At 45.2% G+C, this 16401-nt stretch overlaps 1 protein-coding gene across 8 annotated transcripts in view; it reads right to left on the bottom strand.

Annotated features, from left to right (window-relative positions):
• Positions 1–16401, bottom strand: part of MPP3 (MAGUK p55 scaffold protein 3) — a 97221-nt gene that overhangs the window by 34489 nt on the left and 46331 nt on the right. For 3 of the 8 annotated variants that reach the window (XM_074978726.1, XM_074978727.1, XM_074978723.1), the window contains 5 exons: positions 14174–14282; positions 9335–9453; positions 6422–6499; positions 3693–3773; positions 1097–1234 (listed from right to left, as the gene is read on the bottom strand). In XM_074978726.1, coding sequence (XP_074834827.1) covers positions 1097–1234; positions 3693–3773; positions 6422–6499; positions 9335–9453; positions 14174–14198 — 441 coding nt within the window. In that variant the 5' untranslated portion in view covers positions 14199–14282. Of the gene's footprint in view, positions 1–1096; positions 1235–3625; positions 3774–6421; positions 6500–9334; positions 9454–10040; positions 10093–14173; positions 14283–15010; positions 15419–16401 lie in introns of those variants that run through there. The other 5 variants (XM_074978724.1, XM_074978725.1, XM_074978729.1 and 2 more) reach the window with 5 other exon arrangements.

The following is a 16401-nucleotide window of genomic DNA, read 5'->3' on the forward strand; positions in this document are numbered from 1 at the left end:
CCTCTTCTCCTGTTTTTTCACCCCAGGGAATGCACCTGCTGCAGAAAGATACCAGGCAGCAATGGGAAAATGACAGAGCTTTCCCCTTCCCCAAGGAAAGGCTCCTGCAACAGGGCACTGCTGGGGCAGTGTCTTTCCCTCCACTCACCGCAGCTTCCTGTTGCAGGAGCTTTTGCTGGTGCCAGGGAAAGTCTTCCACAGGGGGGCCTGACAGTGCTAAAAATAGCAGCGCAGCTTGGCAGGCGCTGTTTGGGCGAATACAGAGCCCTGCAGGGGTATGCCTAGGTAGGTACCTATAAGTTCAGGCATGTCTTTACCCTACTAACAGAAGAAGTGCCTCTCTGTCTGCACAGCTACTGATACTCCTGTTAGAAGTGTGGGTAGTGCGTGTACTCTGCAGGCTGCCAAGAGGAAGATGCACTTTGAAAGCCGCTCTCTCTCCGCTCTCTTCACTTATTTGGAGAGTATTATGGGCAGAGATGGAGGAACAGACAATTATATCAATGATAGATTAGGGAAAGCACCAGCTTCCCTATTCAAGCACTGATATAATTCAAGACTCTTTGTCCTTTTGGCGTTCAAAATATTATCTGTGAAGCTCTTCTCCACAAATGTGCAGAATGCGCTCTTGTAGGGATGCGAGACCTGGCGTACTGAAATGCCTTCGAATCACAAGCTACAGACATTCCTAAACAGATGCCCAAGGTCTGTCCTTCACATCAAATGGCAAGACTTGGTCCCAAATGAGGAGCTTTGGAACAGAGCCGGACAAGAACTACTTGTCATTCAAATCAAGAGAAGAAAGTGGGGGATGGCTGGGCCACGCCCTCAGAAAACCATCATCCAGCAGAGTCCCTCAAGCTCTCACATGGAAACCGCAAGGAAAACGCAAAAGAGGAAGACCACGGACAACGTGGAAAAGATCTACTGAGATTGAAGGACAACAACTGGGGTACTCCTGGGGTCAGCTAGAAGTTTTGTCCCAAAACAGAGTGAAGTGGATGAGACTTGTAGAAGACCTAGGCTCCACCTGGAGTACAAATGTTTAAGTCAAATAAGTCAGTCACTGGCTATAACCAAGCTGCCTTATACATACCAAAGGTTCTTTATTCTTCACAAGACGAACAATTTTCACCGATTCTTCATCGAAATCGTCATCAAGATTGTCTGGCAGAGGTGGAAGGACTGGGTCAAAGTTCTTTTGGGCCACAGTATCATGAACAACAAGCATTGCCTGGGCAAAGGGGAAAAAAACCAACAGATTAAAATAGTTCAGGCAAAACCGAGGAGGAAGATACTTCCCTTATTCCAGACATCACGGCTGGTGCAAAAAGAGCCCACCCCCTGCGGTGAAAAGCCTCCTACTGTTTTCTTGGAAAGCAAAAACTCTCTCTTGTCTAAAGGAGCGCAAAGGTTCACAGACAATGTAATGAGCTTCTGCCCTGCCTCTGTTGGTGTAAAAGGAAGCTAAGATCCACTTGGCTCTAAAAGGACACCTGCTTACCAGTGTTACTGCTAATTTGTTCCATGTGTGGAATAAATTTGTTGTGTGAGCTGAGGCAGATGCAATGTGCACCACCAGCAGAAACACATGCTGCTGGCTATGTGCACTCTGCTAATCAATGGGGTGTCACCTTAATCTCTCCTGGGCAGCAGTCCAAGCACTTAGCCTACAGGGAACACTGCTGCATACCCAAAGGGAGACTCCTGAATCGTCCCTTTCCCCTTCATCTTTAAGGGCTTGGTGCCTATGTAACTCATACACCTCCAGGGTGTGGTACACTGTCCCATGGAGTGGCAACTAGACCACTTACAGAGAGAAGAATTGAGACTCCTCTACAGCCTTAGCCGAGAGGAAGTTTGCTTTTCACTCACACTGTAGAGGAAATCCGAAAGACTGCATTACAGTGTTCGTCTTAAATCAAATACCAGATGGGTATTTGCAATCTTTGATAACAACCAGCCATAAAACCTTACGTAGTCTGCTTGTTTTCTCTAATCTCACATTCTACTATGGCTACATTTTCTCTAATGTAACTTTCAATAATACAGGAAACATCAAAATTATCTGGAACAAGCGTGTTAGTTTGGTTTTGGGATTCACTTTATTCTCTAACATGTTTTAATCCAGTTGTTTAATGGTTTAAATATAGTTTGCTACATTTTGATTCCTGGCCAAAAGGTCTCAACCAGCTCCCCAAGCAGCCCAAGCACATTCACATATGTCAAAATCTTGAAAGAAGAAGGTGCTTTGTAAGTGCAAAATCTGTAGTTATAATATTTAATTGCTGCTGCCCTTTGATTATGGAGCAGCCAAATAAAATCCATTTAAAATAAATCCCACCTCAAAATGGCAACATCTACACTATGAGCATCTGTCAACAGTAAAGTCTGTTGACAGTGGGGTGCAGCGCTTGGGGACCTCAAGAAACCCACGACAGCTGGTGACAAGGGTGGGATAAGTACTTGTCCTGGTCTTGTGGGTGCTGGTTCATAAAGGTTCTCAGCATCTGCTTCAGCGTCCCATTGAACCTCTCCACCAGCGCGTTGGTCTGAGGGTCATAGGCTGTGGCCCAGGTGTGCTGGACCCCATACTTGTCCCACAAACTTTGTAGCAGAGCTGACGTGAAGTTGGAGCCCTGGTCTGTAAGGACCTCCTTGGGGAACCCCATCCTGCTGAAGTGCATCTACACATAAAGGCTGCGTCTACGCTAGAAGCATCTGGCGACAGAAGTTACGGTCGACAGCGGAATCTCGATAGAACGTCTGTCAACAGAAGCGTCTGCGCTGTACTTGTGTTGACAGTACCCTGTTGATAGAATGTTGTGCCCCAACTTCAGGCTAACACCTGCCAGACTCTGATCCTGCTACAAAGGCCAGGAAGGATCATGGGGTCAAAGGGAAGCGGCCCATGGAACAGAGGCAGGAGAGGAGAGAGAAGGAGGCCACAACAAGGCTGCTGCCAGAGGGTCTCTGGGCTGGGAGCCAGAGTAGTGGGCAGGCTTGTATGAACTGTGGCTTGCCCGAGGTGAGGCTGCCCTTTGCCACAGTGGTGGGTGTGCAGAAGAGGGCGAGAGACTGCAGCGGGCGCTGCCAGAGGGCAGTGTCCTGAAGAAGACCCCGTGATCCAGGAATCAACGGGGATTCAGACCAGAGCATGCTAGGAGACGGCATGGATTGACACACCAGCCAGAAGGCGGCACCCTGCTGCGGAGTGGGGTAATCCCCTGAGTGACCAACAGGAGGTGTTGCATCTGATACAAGGTGCCATGAGACTCCTCATTGTTGGGTTGGGGTTTTTTTTCTGTTCTGTTTTGGGGGTTTAAACAAGGCTGTACCATATGGCACATGGGCAGCGAAGGGTGAACTCAGTTTTGCTCTCCTGCAGCTCCCTGGATCCTGCACTGACTGAGACAGATAAATAATTCAAATAAATTCTTCAGACCAGTCATAAACCCTAATCAATTCCTTGGATTAACAAGCAGCCCCACCTGCCACAAACCCCTGGTCTCCTCAGTCTGCAAGAGGAGACAGATTCTGCACAGCTCTTAAAAGGCAGAGGAATAGAACTCGGTCCTGCAGTTCTTAGGAAGCTCATAGATCAGTCCCTTCCCTGCCCACAAACCTTAACAATGTTTCCTCTCTGGGAAAATCCTGCAGAGAATTGCATTGCTTTGGAGAATGTGTTTTACCCTGAGATGGGGCGTTGACAATAGCTGAAGCAGCTCTTTCTCTTCATTATTCACAGGTGTTGTCTGCAACTCTTCAATCACCTTGAAAAACATTAACAAAAAAACAGAATAAGGGAAAACCCGGAACTTGATTTTTGTTCATTTCTGTGTCATGCTTCAAAGAAGCAAGAGTCACTGAAATATGCATTTCAAAGCAATTTCAGTAAAATATGCACGCCCCCTGAAGAACAGACATGCCTCTAATCTGCTTTATACTATATATATATATATATATATATATATATATATATAGTATATATAGCAGAGAGCACCTGTGGCCACTGCTTCCCCGGGGCTTGGTGCTGCCAGAAGGAGCCACCCCTCCCCCTCATATCTAAAAGCCTTCAAATTTGCATCTAAAAGCCTTCAAATTCTGTCTGCTTTCAGGCACAACCATACTATATACTATTATAGTTGTGCCTGATGGCAGACAGAAATTGAGGCTTTTAGATGCAAACGCTACACACAAACATAGCAAGCTAAACTCTAAGTTGACTGACTAGCCTTTACTAGTAACAGAGAGGTAGCTGTGTTGGTCTGTACACTAGCAAAACAAACAAGCAGTCCTGTAGCACTTTAAAGACTAACAAAATAATTTATTAGGTGATGAGCTTTTGTGGGGCAGACCCATAGGTCATCACCTAATAAATTGTTAGTCTTTAAAGTGCTACAGGACTACTTGCTTGTTTTCTTAGCCTTTACTAGTACACAGTCATAAAGAACTGAAACCATTTCAAATACTCCATATAGTTCCAGGCTTTCCAGTACATGACGACATCCTAAGGCGACCAAGTTCATGTATCACTGAAGAGCGATCTACCTGATCAATTATAAATGGGTACAGAATGGTTCTATCAAGTTCTCCTGAGCCAGAAAGATGTAGGCTGTGATTTTTCTCCATTTATAACAGGGTGACCATATCTCCCTGTCCCAAATACAGGACAGGGAGATAGAGGGGGCAGGGATGGCTTCCCCTGGTGGCACCAAGCCCCGCGGAAGTGGTGGCCACAGGTGCTCTCCGCCTGGAGACCCAGGGAAGCGGCAGTCACAGGCACTCCCTGCCCAGGGCCCCGAAAAAGTGGCAGCCACAAGCACTCATGCTCCTGAAGGCCTAAATATGGGACATTTGTCCCTTTTAAAATATAAGTCAGGATGCCTTTTTGGAGTCCCAAATATGGAACTGTCCCACCCAATACAGGATGGATGGTTACCCCATTTATCCATTGCTTGTCACTGTGGCATTGCAGTATCTAAGTGTACGGTATGGAATTGTAAAAGTGAGAATTCTGCACATAAATTGAGAAAATGTAATAAATCTCCTTAGCATTTCTAGCCAGAAGGGTGACTTACGCTGCACTTTTTAAGACCGCACTAAAATAAGAAGGGTTGCATTTCCTGGAGCTGCTAGAGAGCCTTTAGCAGCTTCGCAGCACTTGACAGAGTGGTTTTAAGAGCAATTCCAGCAAAGTGATTTCACTAGTGATAAAGGAAGTTCTGCCTTTGTGTTGTAACCACAGTTCCTTGGTTGCATTGTGTCACTGAAATACCAGCCATTGCCCAAACAGACAGTTTAACTGGTCCCTGCAGGAGTCCCATTTTGTGAATTGGAATCATCTGGTGGCATGGAGTCAGTGCAGGGTATGTAGCTCCCTGCATCCCAGAAATCCCTGGATACCAAAATGCCTCCTTGAGTCTGTAGGCAGCTAAGCACAACTTAGAGCAGCCTTGGGGCTGTTCTAGGGTGTGTACGAGAACCAGTCAAGGACCAGGGGTGTTAAAGATGATGGAAATCCTCCTTTTTACACCATGTCTCTTTCCCAGAAATACACAGAGAACAACCCTGGCCAACCCATATACCCTGTGACAAGGGAAAAGAAACTGATTGAAAGGAGATCAATATTATTCACTAACAGCTCCTAGCTGTGTATTACCAGGAACACAACAGGAAAGAATCCCATAGAGTTTTATGCAATTTAGTTTGCTGAGTATATTGAGTATATTTTTGTTAAATAACAGTAAAAGTAAAAAAATAGTTCATGTTCTGAAGATAACAGCATAAATGTGGAACCGTCTATGTGTAAAACTAATTATCTGAAAGTCAGGTATTCCTTTACTTCCCTATTTTAGTGTAAAAAGTTGATAAAAATACAATTACCTAAAAGAGGAAAATGGAACACAGGACTTTGCCAGATTGGACAAGTGCTTCATCTGATCTGGTGTCCTTTTTCTGAGAGTGGCCAGTACTGGCTACTTCAGAGTTGTGGGGAACTACACAGTAGAGTAGGCAGTCTTGAGATAATCTGTCCCAAGGGAAAAGTTTACTGCTAAGTACCAGTAGCTAGAGGCTGATTTATACCCTGAAATCTGAGGATTCATACCCTTGCCAAGCCTGTTTGTTTTCCAGCATGCATTGCTACATCTTGGGATATTTTTATTTGTCCTAATATTGTAACCTCAGTACTAGCTTGTGATCAGTGAATTGCATCGAGCACATTCCAGAAATTATGTCCAAATCCTCCCTCAAATCTTCTTTTAAGAACTCATCAACTCACATGTAGCAGCAAAAACATGTGCTCAAACTGTGTTGTAGTCCATGTAAGAATAACCTCAGTTGGAGATTTTCAATTCTTTAGCATGTAACTTACAGGCACTATGACATCAAAAAGAGTGTACTGAACAAACATACTTACATCCTCAGCTAAAGCTGCTGCGCTATGTAAAACAGGGGTTGGACTCTGTCTTTCGTAATGGCGGAGCTTTTCATGAATCTGAAACAGAGGTGTTTGCAGGTGAGTGACTACAAAGATTCTTCCCAAGTCTTTGCTATTGCCAGGTGCTGGAGCAAATTATTTGTAATCTCTATCCCCGAAACCAGAAGAATCTATGTCCAACGGAAATATCAACAAGGAAACTAATGCATGGGAGATCGTCAAAGGATGCCTAAGGAGTTTAGGAGCAGTAGGCCCAACTTGTGCTCCTAAATCCCTTATGCCCTTTTTGAAAGAATCTTCCCCACTGTGTAACTTGGAGGAAGAAAAAGAAAATGTGATTAATGTCTCGGATGACTATTTAAGGCAAAAGGTCGAACAGCTGTGTTAGTATTCTATGTCCATATTCAAACCTCACTACCAGACTTACAGCAGGACAAAATCACAACTCTGTTCGATATACCAGCCTGTGATGATGGCAAATATAGAATCTTAAGGCTGGAAGAGACCTCAGGAGGTCATCACATCCAGCCCTCTAATCAGCAAACAAAAGTCCTTCAGTGGACATTCTAATATTACTACTGTTAATTGGTATTATTCTGCATTGGTACTCCCCAAATTAGTCTTCTAAACACTTCTTGTTAATGATACATATTTTGATATCAAAAGGGTATATTCTTTTGTCAAATATCAGAAGCGTTAAAGAATGATCCTTGCTCAGAACAGAATAGTCCCTGCTCACATATCTGCTGCTGGTGGTTCTGTAGATGGGAGAATATTTTTGTAAAACTGAAGTTCCATGGTTTAAAGGAAAATTAAGAGGGGGAGGATATGAGAGAAGTTAAGGGGTGGGGTACAAGCCTATAAAATCATGACTGGCGTGGATAAAGTGAATACAAAAGTTATTTACTCTTTCCTGTGGAAGCCATCTTGTATAGAAGCCGTTTCACATCCCTTACTTCTGCACGCACACAGGAGTCTGTCCTTTTCTTGACCTGTTTGGGAATGGCTGGGAGGATGAGCTCTATGGAATGCGTTAATGAACTGTTTAGAGTTGGGGCTCCAGCTCCCTGGTACCTGTTTCTCCTGTCTGATAACGGTTTCTCTTTGGAAAGTGATTTACGATTCTCTAATTGCCTCCGACACTGAGCTTGTTTGTGGAAGGGTATAAAATACTAGAGTTAGCTGCATCAAGCAGCCTTGCTGGACCTGGTTTTACTAGTGTCCAGTTTGGCTCATCTGTTGCCTAATTGAATTCAGTAAAGCTGAATGTTAGCCACGTAAACACAGAGAAGTCTCGTGCTTCAACATTCCCATAATACAAGAACTAGGGCGGGGGGTCACCAAATGAAATTAATAGGTAGCAGGTTTAAAACAAACAAAAGGAAATACTTCACACAACGCACAGTCAACCTGTGGAACTCCTTGCCAGAGGAGGCTTTGAAGACCAGGACTTGTTCAAAAATGAGCTAGATAAATTCATAAATTCAATGGCTATTAGCCAGGATGGGTAGGAATGCTGTTCCTAGCTCCTGTTTGCCAGAAGCTGGGAATGGGCAACAGGGAACAGGTCACTTGATGATTCCCTGTTCTATTTATCCCCTCTGGAACACATGGCTGCTAATAATTGGTGGATGGACCTTTGCTGTGACCCAGTGTGGCCATTCTTGTGTTCTCTTGTTAAGATTACTGCACTCTACAAACTTTTCACTACTGTGCTCCCATGCTGGCATTTATCAGTTAGTTAACGGACAGTAAAAATACTCCAAATAGAGAAACAAAAAGCAGTCAAGTAGCACTTTAAAGACTAGCAAAATAGTTTATTAGGTGAGCTTTCGTGGGACAGACCCACTTCTTCAGACCATAGCCAGACCAGAACAGACTCAATATTTAAGGCACAGAGAACCAAAAACAGTAATCAAGGAGGACAAATCAGAAAAAAATGATCAAATTGAGCAAATCAGAGAGTGGAGGGGTGGAGGAAGGTCAAGAATTAGATTAAGCCGAGTATGCAGACGAGCCCCTATAGTGACTCAGAAAATTCCCATCCCGGTTCAAACCACATGTTAATGTGCCGAATTTGAATATAAAAGACAGCTCGGCTGTTTCTCTTTGAATAGCGGTGCGAAATTTTTTTATTCAAATTCATATTTGAATATTATCATATTATTCATATTCATATTCAAATTCAGCACATTAACACATGGTTTGAACCGGGATGGGAATTTTCTGAGTCACTATAGGGGTTTGTCTGCATACTTGGATTAATCTAATTCTTAACCTTCCTCCTCCACCCACCCCTCCACTCTCTGATTTGCTCACCTTGATCATTTTTTTCTGATTTGTCCTCCTTGATTACTGTTTTTGGTTCTCTGTGCCTTAAATATTGAGTCTGTTCTGGTCTGGCTATGGTCTGAAGTAGTGGGTCTGTCCCACGAAAGCTCATCACCTAATAAATTATTTTGCTAGTCTTTAAAGTGCTACTTGACTACTTTTTGTCTTGATAGTATACAGACTAGTACGGCTCCCTCTCTGTTACTATCCAAATAGAGAACTTTTTATTCTAACAATGAAACAAATCAATTTTGTGACCAGAGACTCCCCACTTCTGATTCTTCGTGATGGCAGTTTTCTCCAGCTTCCAAATGACATTCACGCAACGCTAGACAGTTATCTTATGCCCGAGAAAACCAAAAAAAAAAAAAAAAACCGGAACTTTCCATGGATCTTGGTCATCTTTGTTTTACGGCCACTTGAATATGTGGATTTTATCTGTTCAGTTTGCTCATCTGTGTAAAATAAGCTAGCCTTAGTAACACAACAGGAGAAAGAAATTAAGACTACAGAGAATTACTGGCCACAAAGGAAAGGAAATTTTGTGAAATTAACTTTTACCTTCATTAGATAACTCAGACTTTTTTCACTGAAGACATCTCGAAGGAATCCCATTTCTTCTTTGTGATTTGAGTCGGGTGTCAGCTGAGATGTCAACAGGGCCAAAGTCTCATGCAACCCTATATTAATTGCAAAATGTGGACAACAAAAGCTTGACGGATAACCAGCATTTTTATCTGCTCTCTGTTATAAACAACACAATACCTTTATCTGACCAGCACATTAAAATTGTGCTTTTACGTCGAGTTACAGTGAAAGTTGCATCTTATTTCTAATGACTCCTCTTGATTTTCACCTCCCTTCTTAAACAGCAGAACGCACTTGAGTTTTCTACATGTGCTAAATATTGCAAAAGGCAGAATCCATTGACTTTGAGACTGCAAAAAGTCAAGACGAGTGTAATTTTGCTCTTTGTCTGATGTTTCGATAACATTGGAAATCCCCAGTCACTCATTTGCATTATAACTTGGACCTATGCTTTAGTAACTCACTTGCTTACCCTGTAGCATTTAGGAGAAATAGGATAGAGGATCGGCATTTTGTTGATGCGAGCGCAGCCGCAAAAAGACACATCCGTGGGTTTAAGTAGGTCACAACTTTTACTAAACTTTAACACATGGGTGGAGGATATTGCCCATGCATTAGCCAAACAGTCCTGTAACAGGCATTTAATCTGTTCCGGTGTAGGAATTACTGGGCTTCTTACCATGTAAGCTGACTCCAAGTTCAAGGTTTCCTCTGTCTATCCCCCAGCAGCATCAAAAGTCAGCTGTCTCTCCAACCCAGACTTTCTCCAAACTCCATGAAGGGGATGGATGGTACATAAGGATGGGCATCTCAGCCTGCGAAGGCCACATCTCACCATAGCCCCTGCATCCCAGACCCCTCTTTAACCTCTGGGAGCTGTTCATTTTGTTCTCTTAAGCACATTAGAAACTGGCTGCAAGTTGCAAGGAAGAAACAGCTCCACACAAGTACCTTCGTTAGGCAGTGCCTGCTTTCCTATGTAACCGCTGTGCGCTGCAGGTGCAAAGAAGACCAAAGCTCCCAGCTGAAATGGAGCTGAAAGAAGTGTCCCTCACCCACCGCTACATCGGGGACTGCTGGAGCACCCACACCCATCCCCACGATGGGCCAACGGAGGCTTGACTCCCAGCGGAGGAGCTGCCTAGTGCTTCTTAGTGAGTGTCTCCCTCTGTCGCTACTGACCCTTTCCCCAGCAAGGTCCCAGGTGGGTGGCGTTCCTGTGTGGAGGTGTCGCCCCGAAAGGGAGCTTAGCAGTCGAGTCTGCAGTCACTCAAGGAGCCTGTATCCTGCTAACTGCTTAACCGACTGCCTTACAGAAGGCTTGAGGCCTATGACCCTTACTTTAAGTGGCCCAATTGTAAGCCTGAACTTTGGGGGACTGAGAACACTGTTGTGGGGGCAGGAGGGGAGTTTGCATGGACTGATACCAGGTAATGACAGGAGCACTGAAGCAGACCAAAGTCAGCAGATGCTTAATCGTGAATGTGCCTTGACTACAGGCGGCCATGTAGGAGGCATTAAAATCATTAATATGCGCATGAGTATCGGATAAGAACCTCCCAGCATTATTAGGATGAGGCAGTTCAAGGAGGGCCAAGGACGATGAGCATCTGCATGCATATTCATGGCAAACGCCAGACCCTATTAAAGGCCAGACCATCCTCTCAGAGACACCTGAACCATTGGACTTATCTGGCATGCAAGGGACAGAGGAGCAGCGTTCCCTGTAAGCTGAGCGCATGGGCTGCCACCCAGGAGAGAGCTGGGTGCTGCCCAGCTGATTAGCAGAGTGCCCCCAGCCGGCAGCGTGTTTCTAGCGGTGGTGCACATCAGCACATGCCTTGGCGCATATAACAAAATGTATTCAACCCAGGGCTGGAAAAAATTAGTGGGACCCTGCAGAGCAGATGACTGCTTGTCTGTGTCCACCAGATTCCCAAAGGTGTGAGGATATGTGAGGAACGGCCCATAACATCAGCATCCCTTCATACCGCTGCTCTCTGTTCATGTGGTTTGGAGCCTGCGTCTCTTTACGTAGTTTTATCAGCACAGCAAGCAAAGTTTGGCTCTGCCCTCCGAGTGAGCCTTGCTGTTCTGCACATCATCATCTGGCTGGCAAACCGGCCCTAGGGAAGTGGGATTCTTTTGGGCATGATGCAGGGCCTAGAACCCTACCATCCCCCCAGACTTTTAAGTTGGTAATTCATTGCAAATCAGTATGAATCAAATCCCACTCAAGAATCTGGCAAGGGGGGACTGTGTGAGTAGGAGGCTGCTGCAGCTGGCAGCATGTCCCTGTCCCCAGATTAGACTTGGGCTACCGCTGCTTGAGAGCAGTGGCAGCTTGAGCCAGCAACCTGCGTCCAAGCCGCTAGCTCAGAGACTGAACCACTGCCAATGCTGCAACAACCACCCTGCTTTGTTTAGCACACTAGCTCCAATAAAGAGGCATGCTCTCTCTCACATGACAGACATGCCCCATGGGCCTGCAGACTGAACAGAGTTTGGTACAGTACCCCAGCAGGAGAGGCTGCAGCTCAGGGGTAGAGCCTTTGCCTGTAACTCCTGCTGGGAGTTCAGGGGATGGGGTGTGATAACCTCTCAAGATTCTTTCTATGTCTAGTATTGTATGACTGCTGGCTGGGCTGGAAACATCAAGACAGCAGGAGCTAGGAGCACTCATTAGCTATTTGAATGTGGTTTCCATTGTAGGTGAGCAGTGGAAGTAATGGGCAAGGGGAAAAGTTCAGAAACAGGAGCCATGCAAAACGCCATGCAAAACTACAAACACCAGGACAGTCTGCTGCATGGACTACGTTCCAGGGGCTTCTGCTGTTTTAGATTCAGACTGCAGGCTTCTTGGCTCACTGCAGCAGAACCCTAGAATTTCTGCAGGCTGTGCAAATTGCAGATGGCTGCTGCAGAGATTCAAAGAGTGTGAAAGAAACTCTGGGACGATCACGTGTTTCCCAGACTTTAAGGACCTTGTGTGTCCCACAAAGGATTTGGACACCATTCCTCAGAGACAGAAAGGTAAATCTCCCCAAAAGAGAGGGTGTACACCTATGCCTTTCAATTGGTGATCTGATCGAGTACAGGTTGAACCTCTCCCATCCTGAACTCTCCCATCCAGCGTGATTTTAGTTAGCCAGACAACCATTTATCAGGGGTGTGGCCAAGTTTCCCATGGTCCCACAAAGTGTTCTGTGATGTTATTTAGCTCCAATTTACACTTAAATGTCTAATTTACCCCTAAGAGCCCAGAAAGCAGGAAAAGTGTTGGTAATGTGCTAGACAATATTGACCTCCCGTGGTCCGGCAAATTCACTCGTCCAGCACCAGTCAGGTCCCAAGGGTGCTGGACAAGAGAGATTCAACCTGTACTAAACATAGGGGAAAAAACTGGGATAAGCTTTCATGCATTCATGTATACAGAGATTGTTTTTAAATATTTTCCTTTAGAGATTGTCACTTTCTTCTTCTATCCAATTTAACTCTGTACAATACACAGAGACAGGCTAAACTCTGTTTTTCCCCATAGCAGAAAGAGAGCTGACATACAGGAAGGGGAAATACCATACCAGACATTTGCACGTTGCCTTCCCCAAACCCGTTACACTAGCTAATGAAATAACATTTTTAGAAGTCTTCCCCAACTGGGCTGATGGATAGATATGCTAGGATCCGTCAGCTCCTATTAGCTGATGCTGTAATAATGTCCTATCAGGTGTTACTTTTTATGTCACTCCTTGGCTACGTCTACACGTGAAGCCAACATCGAAATAGCTTATTTCGATGTAGCAACATCGAAATAGGCTATTTCGATGAATAACGTCTACACGTCCTCCAGGGCTGGCAACGTCGATGTTCAACTTCGACGCTGCGCGGCACCACATCGAAATAGGCGCTGCGAGGGAACGTCTACACGCCAAAGTAGCACACATCGAAATAAGGGTGCCAGGCACAGCTGCAGACAGGGTCACAGGGCGGACTCAACAGCAAGCCGCTCCCTTAAAGGGCCCCTCCCAGACACAGTTGCACTAAACAGCACAAGATCCACAGAGCCGACAACTGGTTGCAGACCCTGTGCATGCAGCATGGATCCCCAGCTGCGGCAGCAGCAGCCAGAAGCCCTGGGCTAAGGGCTGCTGCCCACGGTGACCATAGAGCCCCGCAGGGGCTGGAGAGAGAGCCTCTCTCAACCCCTCAGCTGATGGCCGCCATGGAGGACCCGGCAATTTCGACGTTGCGGGACGCGGATCATCTACACGGTCCCTACTTCGACGTTGAACGTCGAAGTAGGGCGCTATTCCGATCCCCTCATGAGGTTAGCGACTTCGACGTCTCACCGCCTAACGTCGAAGTTAACTTCGAAATAGTGCCCGACGCATGTAGCCGCGACGGGCGCTATTTCGAAGTTAGTGCCGCTACTTCGAAGTAGCGTGCACGTGTAGACACAGCTCTTGATATACAAAATAAGTATCAGAACTTCAGGAAAATGGTGCTTATTGTGCAAGCATCGAAAACAGAGCTACGTGCTGACAGACCTATGTTTGTCCAGTAAGACCCTGGCCACCAGGTTACATTACGGAACCCCAAGTGTGTTACCAAACTATGTTCCCTCCGAAATCCGACTCTTTACCCAGTCCTGCTTAGAGCAGATAGCCTCGATTTTTTCAGTACTTGCACTGAGAGGAAACAAATTTGTACAATCTCAGCTCTGATATCACAAACCAAATCACAGATGGTCCTTTGTGTGAGAACAGGCTCAGATTTCTGCCCTTCTTCAAATAAAACATGCAGACCGATTACCTGAATCTTCGGATAGCACCGGCATCGCTGTGGTCTTAATGCCAGAGACAAATGGGCAACTTAAATGAAAACGTTGTTCTTCTTGCAGGACTGCGACTCAGAGACAGTCCTGAAATAAGCAAAGATAATGTCTGAGGCCGAGTGTCTCCAACAGGCAGGAATTTAATGGCCCTGTAGAACGCCAGCATTTTTCATCTTAGTGCACAGATCTTTTAACAGGTTGTTCAGGCTAACTACCATCAGGGTCCGACACGCAATGAAGTTATGTAGCTGTTCAAATGGTAACATAATACAGGTTGAACCTCTTTAGTCCAGCATTCTCTTGTCCCGCAACATCTGTAATCCAGCATGATTTTAGTTAACCGGGTGACTCGGTGTGGCCAAGTTTCCCGTGGTCCCATAAAGTTTATTTCCAGCCACCAGTCCTGAGTCTCAGTGTTCTGTGCTGTTATTTAGCTGTAATTTACCCTTAAATGTCTTTGAAGAGCCCAGTAAGCAGTGGAAGTTAATGCTGCTGGACAATATTGGCTTCTCATGCTACAGTAACTTCTCTCGTTAGGAACCAGTAAGGTCCCAAGAGTGCCAAATGAGAGAGGTTCAACCTGTATCTTTTTGTCAAGGTGTTGCACAGCTCTCTGATGCTACATAATCCAGAAAATATCCATTTCCCTGCCTGTTCCAGCTCCTCTGTTTATTAGTCCACAAGTTTAGACACTTCAGGAGTACCACTGAGGGATAAACTGATAACTCGCCAGGAGATGTGAGGGGAGCAGAAGTGTGCTATCGGAGGGAATGAGCAGAAGGGATAAACGCTACATGGAAGTTGCCACTACATACCTATTTTTTGCATGCTGTAGGAACAGTGATGGGTCCAGGCATGAGCAGATGCAACTCTCATTAAAATCAATTCTTTCTGGCTTTTGGAGGAGAAGGCAGCATAAGTTAGAGCAGTGGGGGTGGCTTGCTCATACACCCATTAATTCTTTTCTCTATCACGTTTCCCCTCTCACTAGTGAACAGGGCCTCCATTTCAAAGAGCAATACAAAGAGTTCCCCTGCCCAGGGCTGCCATCCCACAGAAATTTCATTTGTGGAGAAAAGGGGAAAAATTTACAAACAGACACATTTTTTTACAGACAATTTTTATATTATATTAAGACAACATAAATGGACAAAAGTGAAAAGTAATTGTCATACATCACAAGAACAATATGCTATTTAACTCCCTTTCATTTAGTCATGTTGCCAACGTGCTGATGCTACTCCAAGATCGGCCCAGAAAAGCCAAGAACAGAACACCACTGGTCATCACCTACAGCCCCCAACTCAGACCACTGCAACGAATTATTAAAGACCTACAAGCTATTATTAATCAGGATGCCACACTCCAGAAGGCCCTGGGTGACAGGCCTGTTCTCTCCTACAGACAACCTCCCAACCTTATGAGGATCCTCACTAACAGCCACAATCTATACTCCAGGAATACCAGTCCTGGAACCTTTCCCTGCAACAAAGCCCGCTGCCAGCTTTGTCCACATATCTTCTCTGGAAATACCATCACTGGACCTAACCAGGTTACTCACAGAATCACGGGCACTTTCTCATGCTCCTCTACTAACATCATATGTGCCATCATGTGCCAACAATGCCCAGATGCTTTGTATATTGGACAGACTTCTAACTCCCTTAGACAAAGGGTCAATGGGCACAAAACAGACATCAAAACACTCCAGATCCACAAACCAGTTAGTCAACATTTTAATGGAATGGGCCATTCTGTCAATGACCTAAAGGTATGTGTGTTACTGAAAAAGAACTTTCGCACCGTTCTTCAAAGGGAAGCAGCCGAGCTGGCTTTTATATTCAAATTCGGCACATTAACACATGGTTTAAACCGGGACTGGAACTTTCTGAGTTACTATAGGGGCTCGTCTGCATACTCGGCTTAATCTAATTCTTGACCTCCCCCCCACCCCTCCACTCTCTGATCTGCTCACCTTGATTATCTTTTTCTGATTTATCCTCCTTGCTTACTGTTTTTGGATCTCTGTGCCTTAAATATTGAGTCTGTTCTGGTCTGGCTATGGTCTGAAGAAGTGGGACTGTCCCACGAAAGCTCACCTAATAAACTATTTTGCTAGTCTTTAAAGCGCTAGTTGACTGCTTTTTGTTTTGATAGTGTATAGACTAGCACGGCTTCTTCTCTGTTACTATTTTCCATAAAATGT

Source organism: Carettochelys insculpta, chromosome 28 (genome assembly GCF_033958435.1).
Source record: "Carettochelys insculpta isolate YL-2023 chromosome 28, ASM3395843v1, whole genome shotgun sequence".
NCBI lineage: Eukaryota > Metazoa > Chordata > Testudines > Carettochelyidae > Carettochelys > Carettochelys insculpta.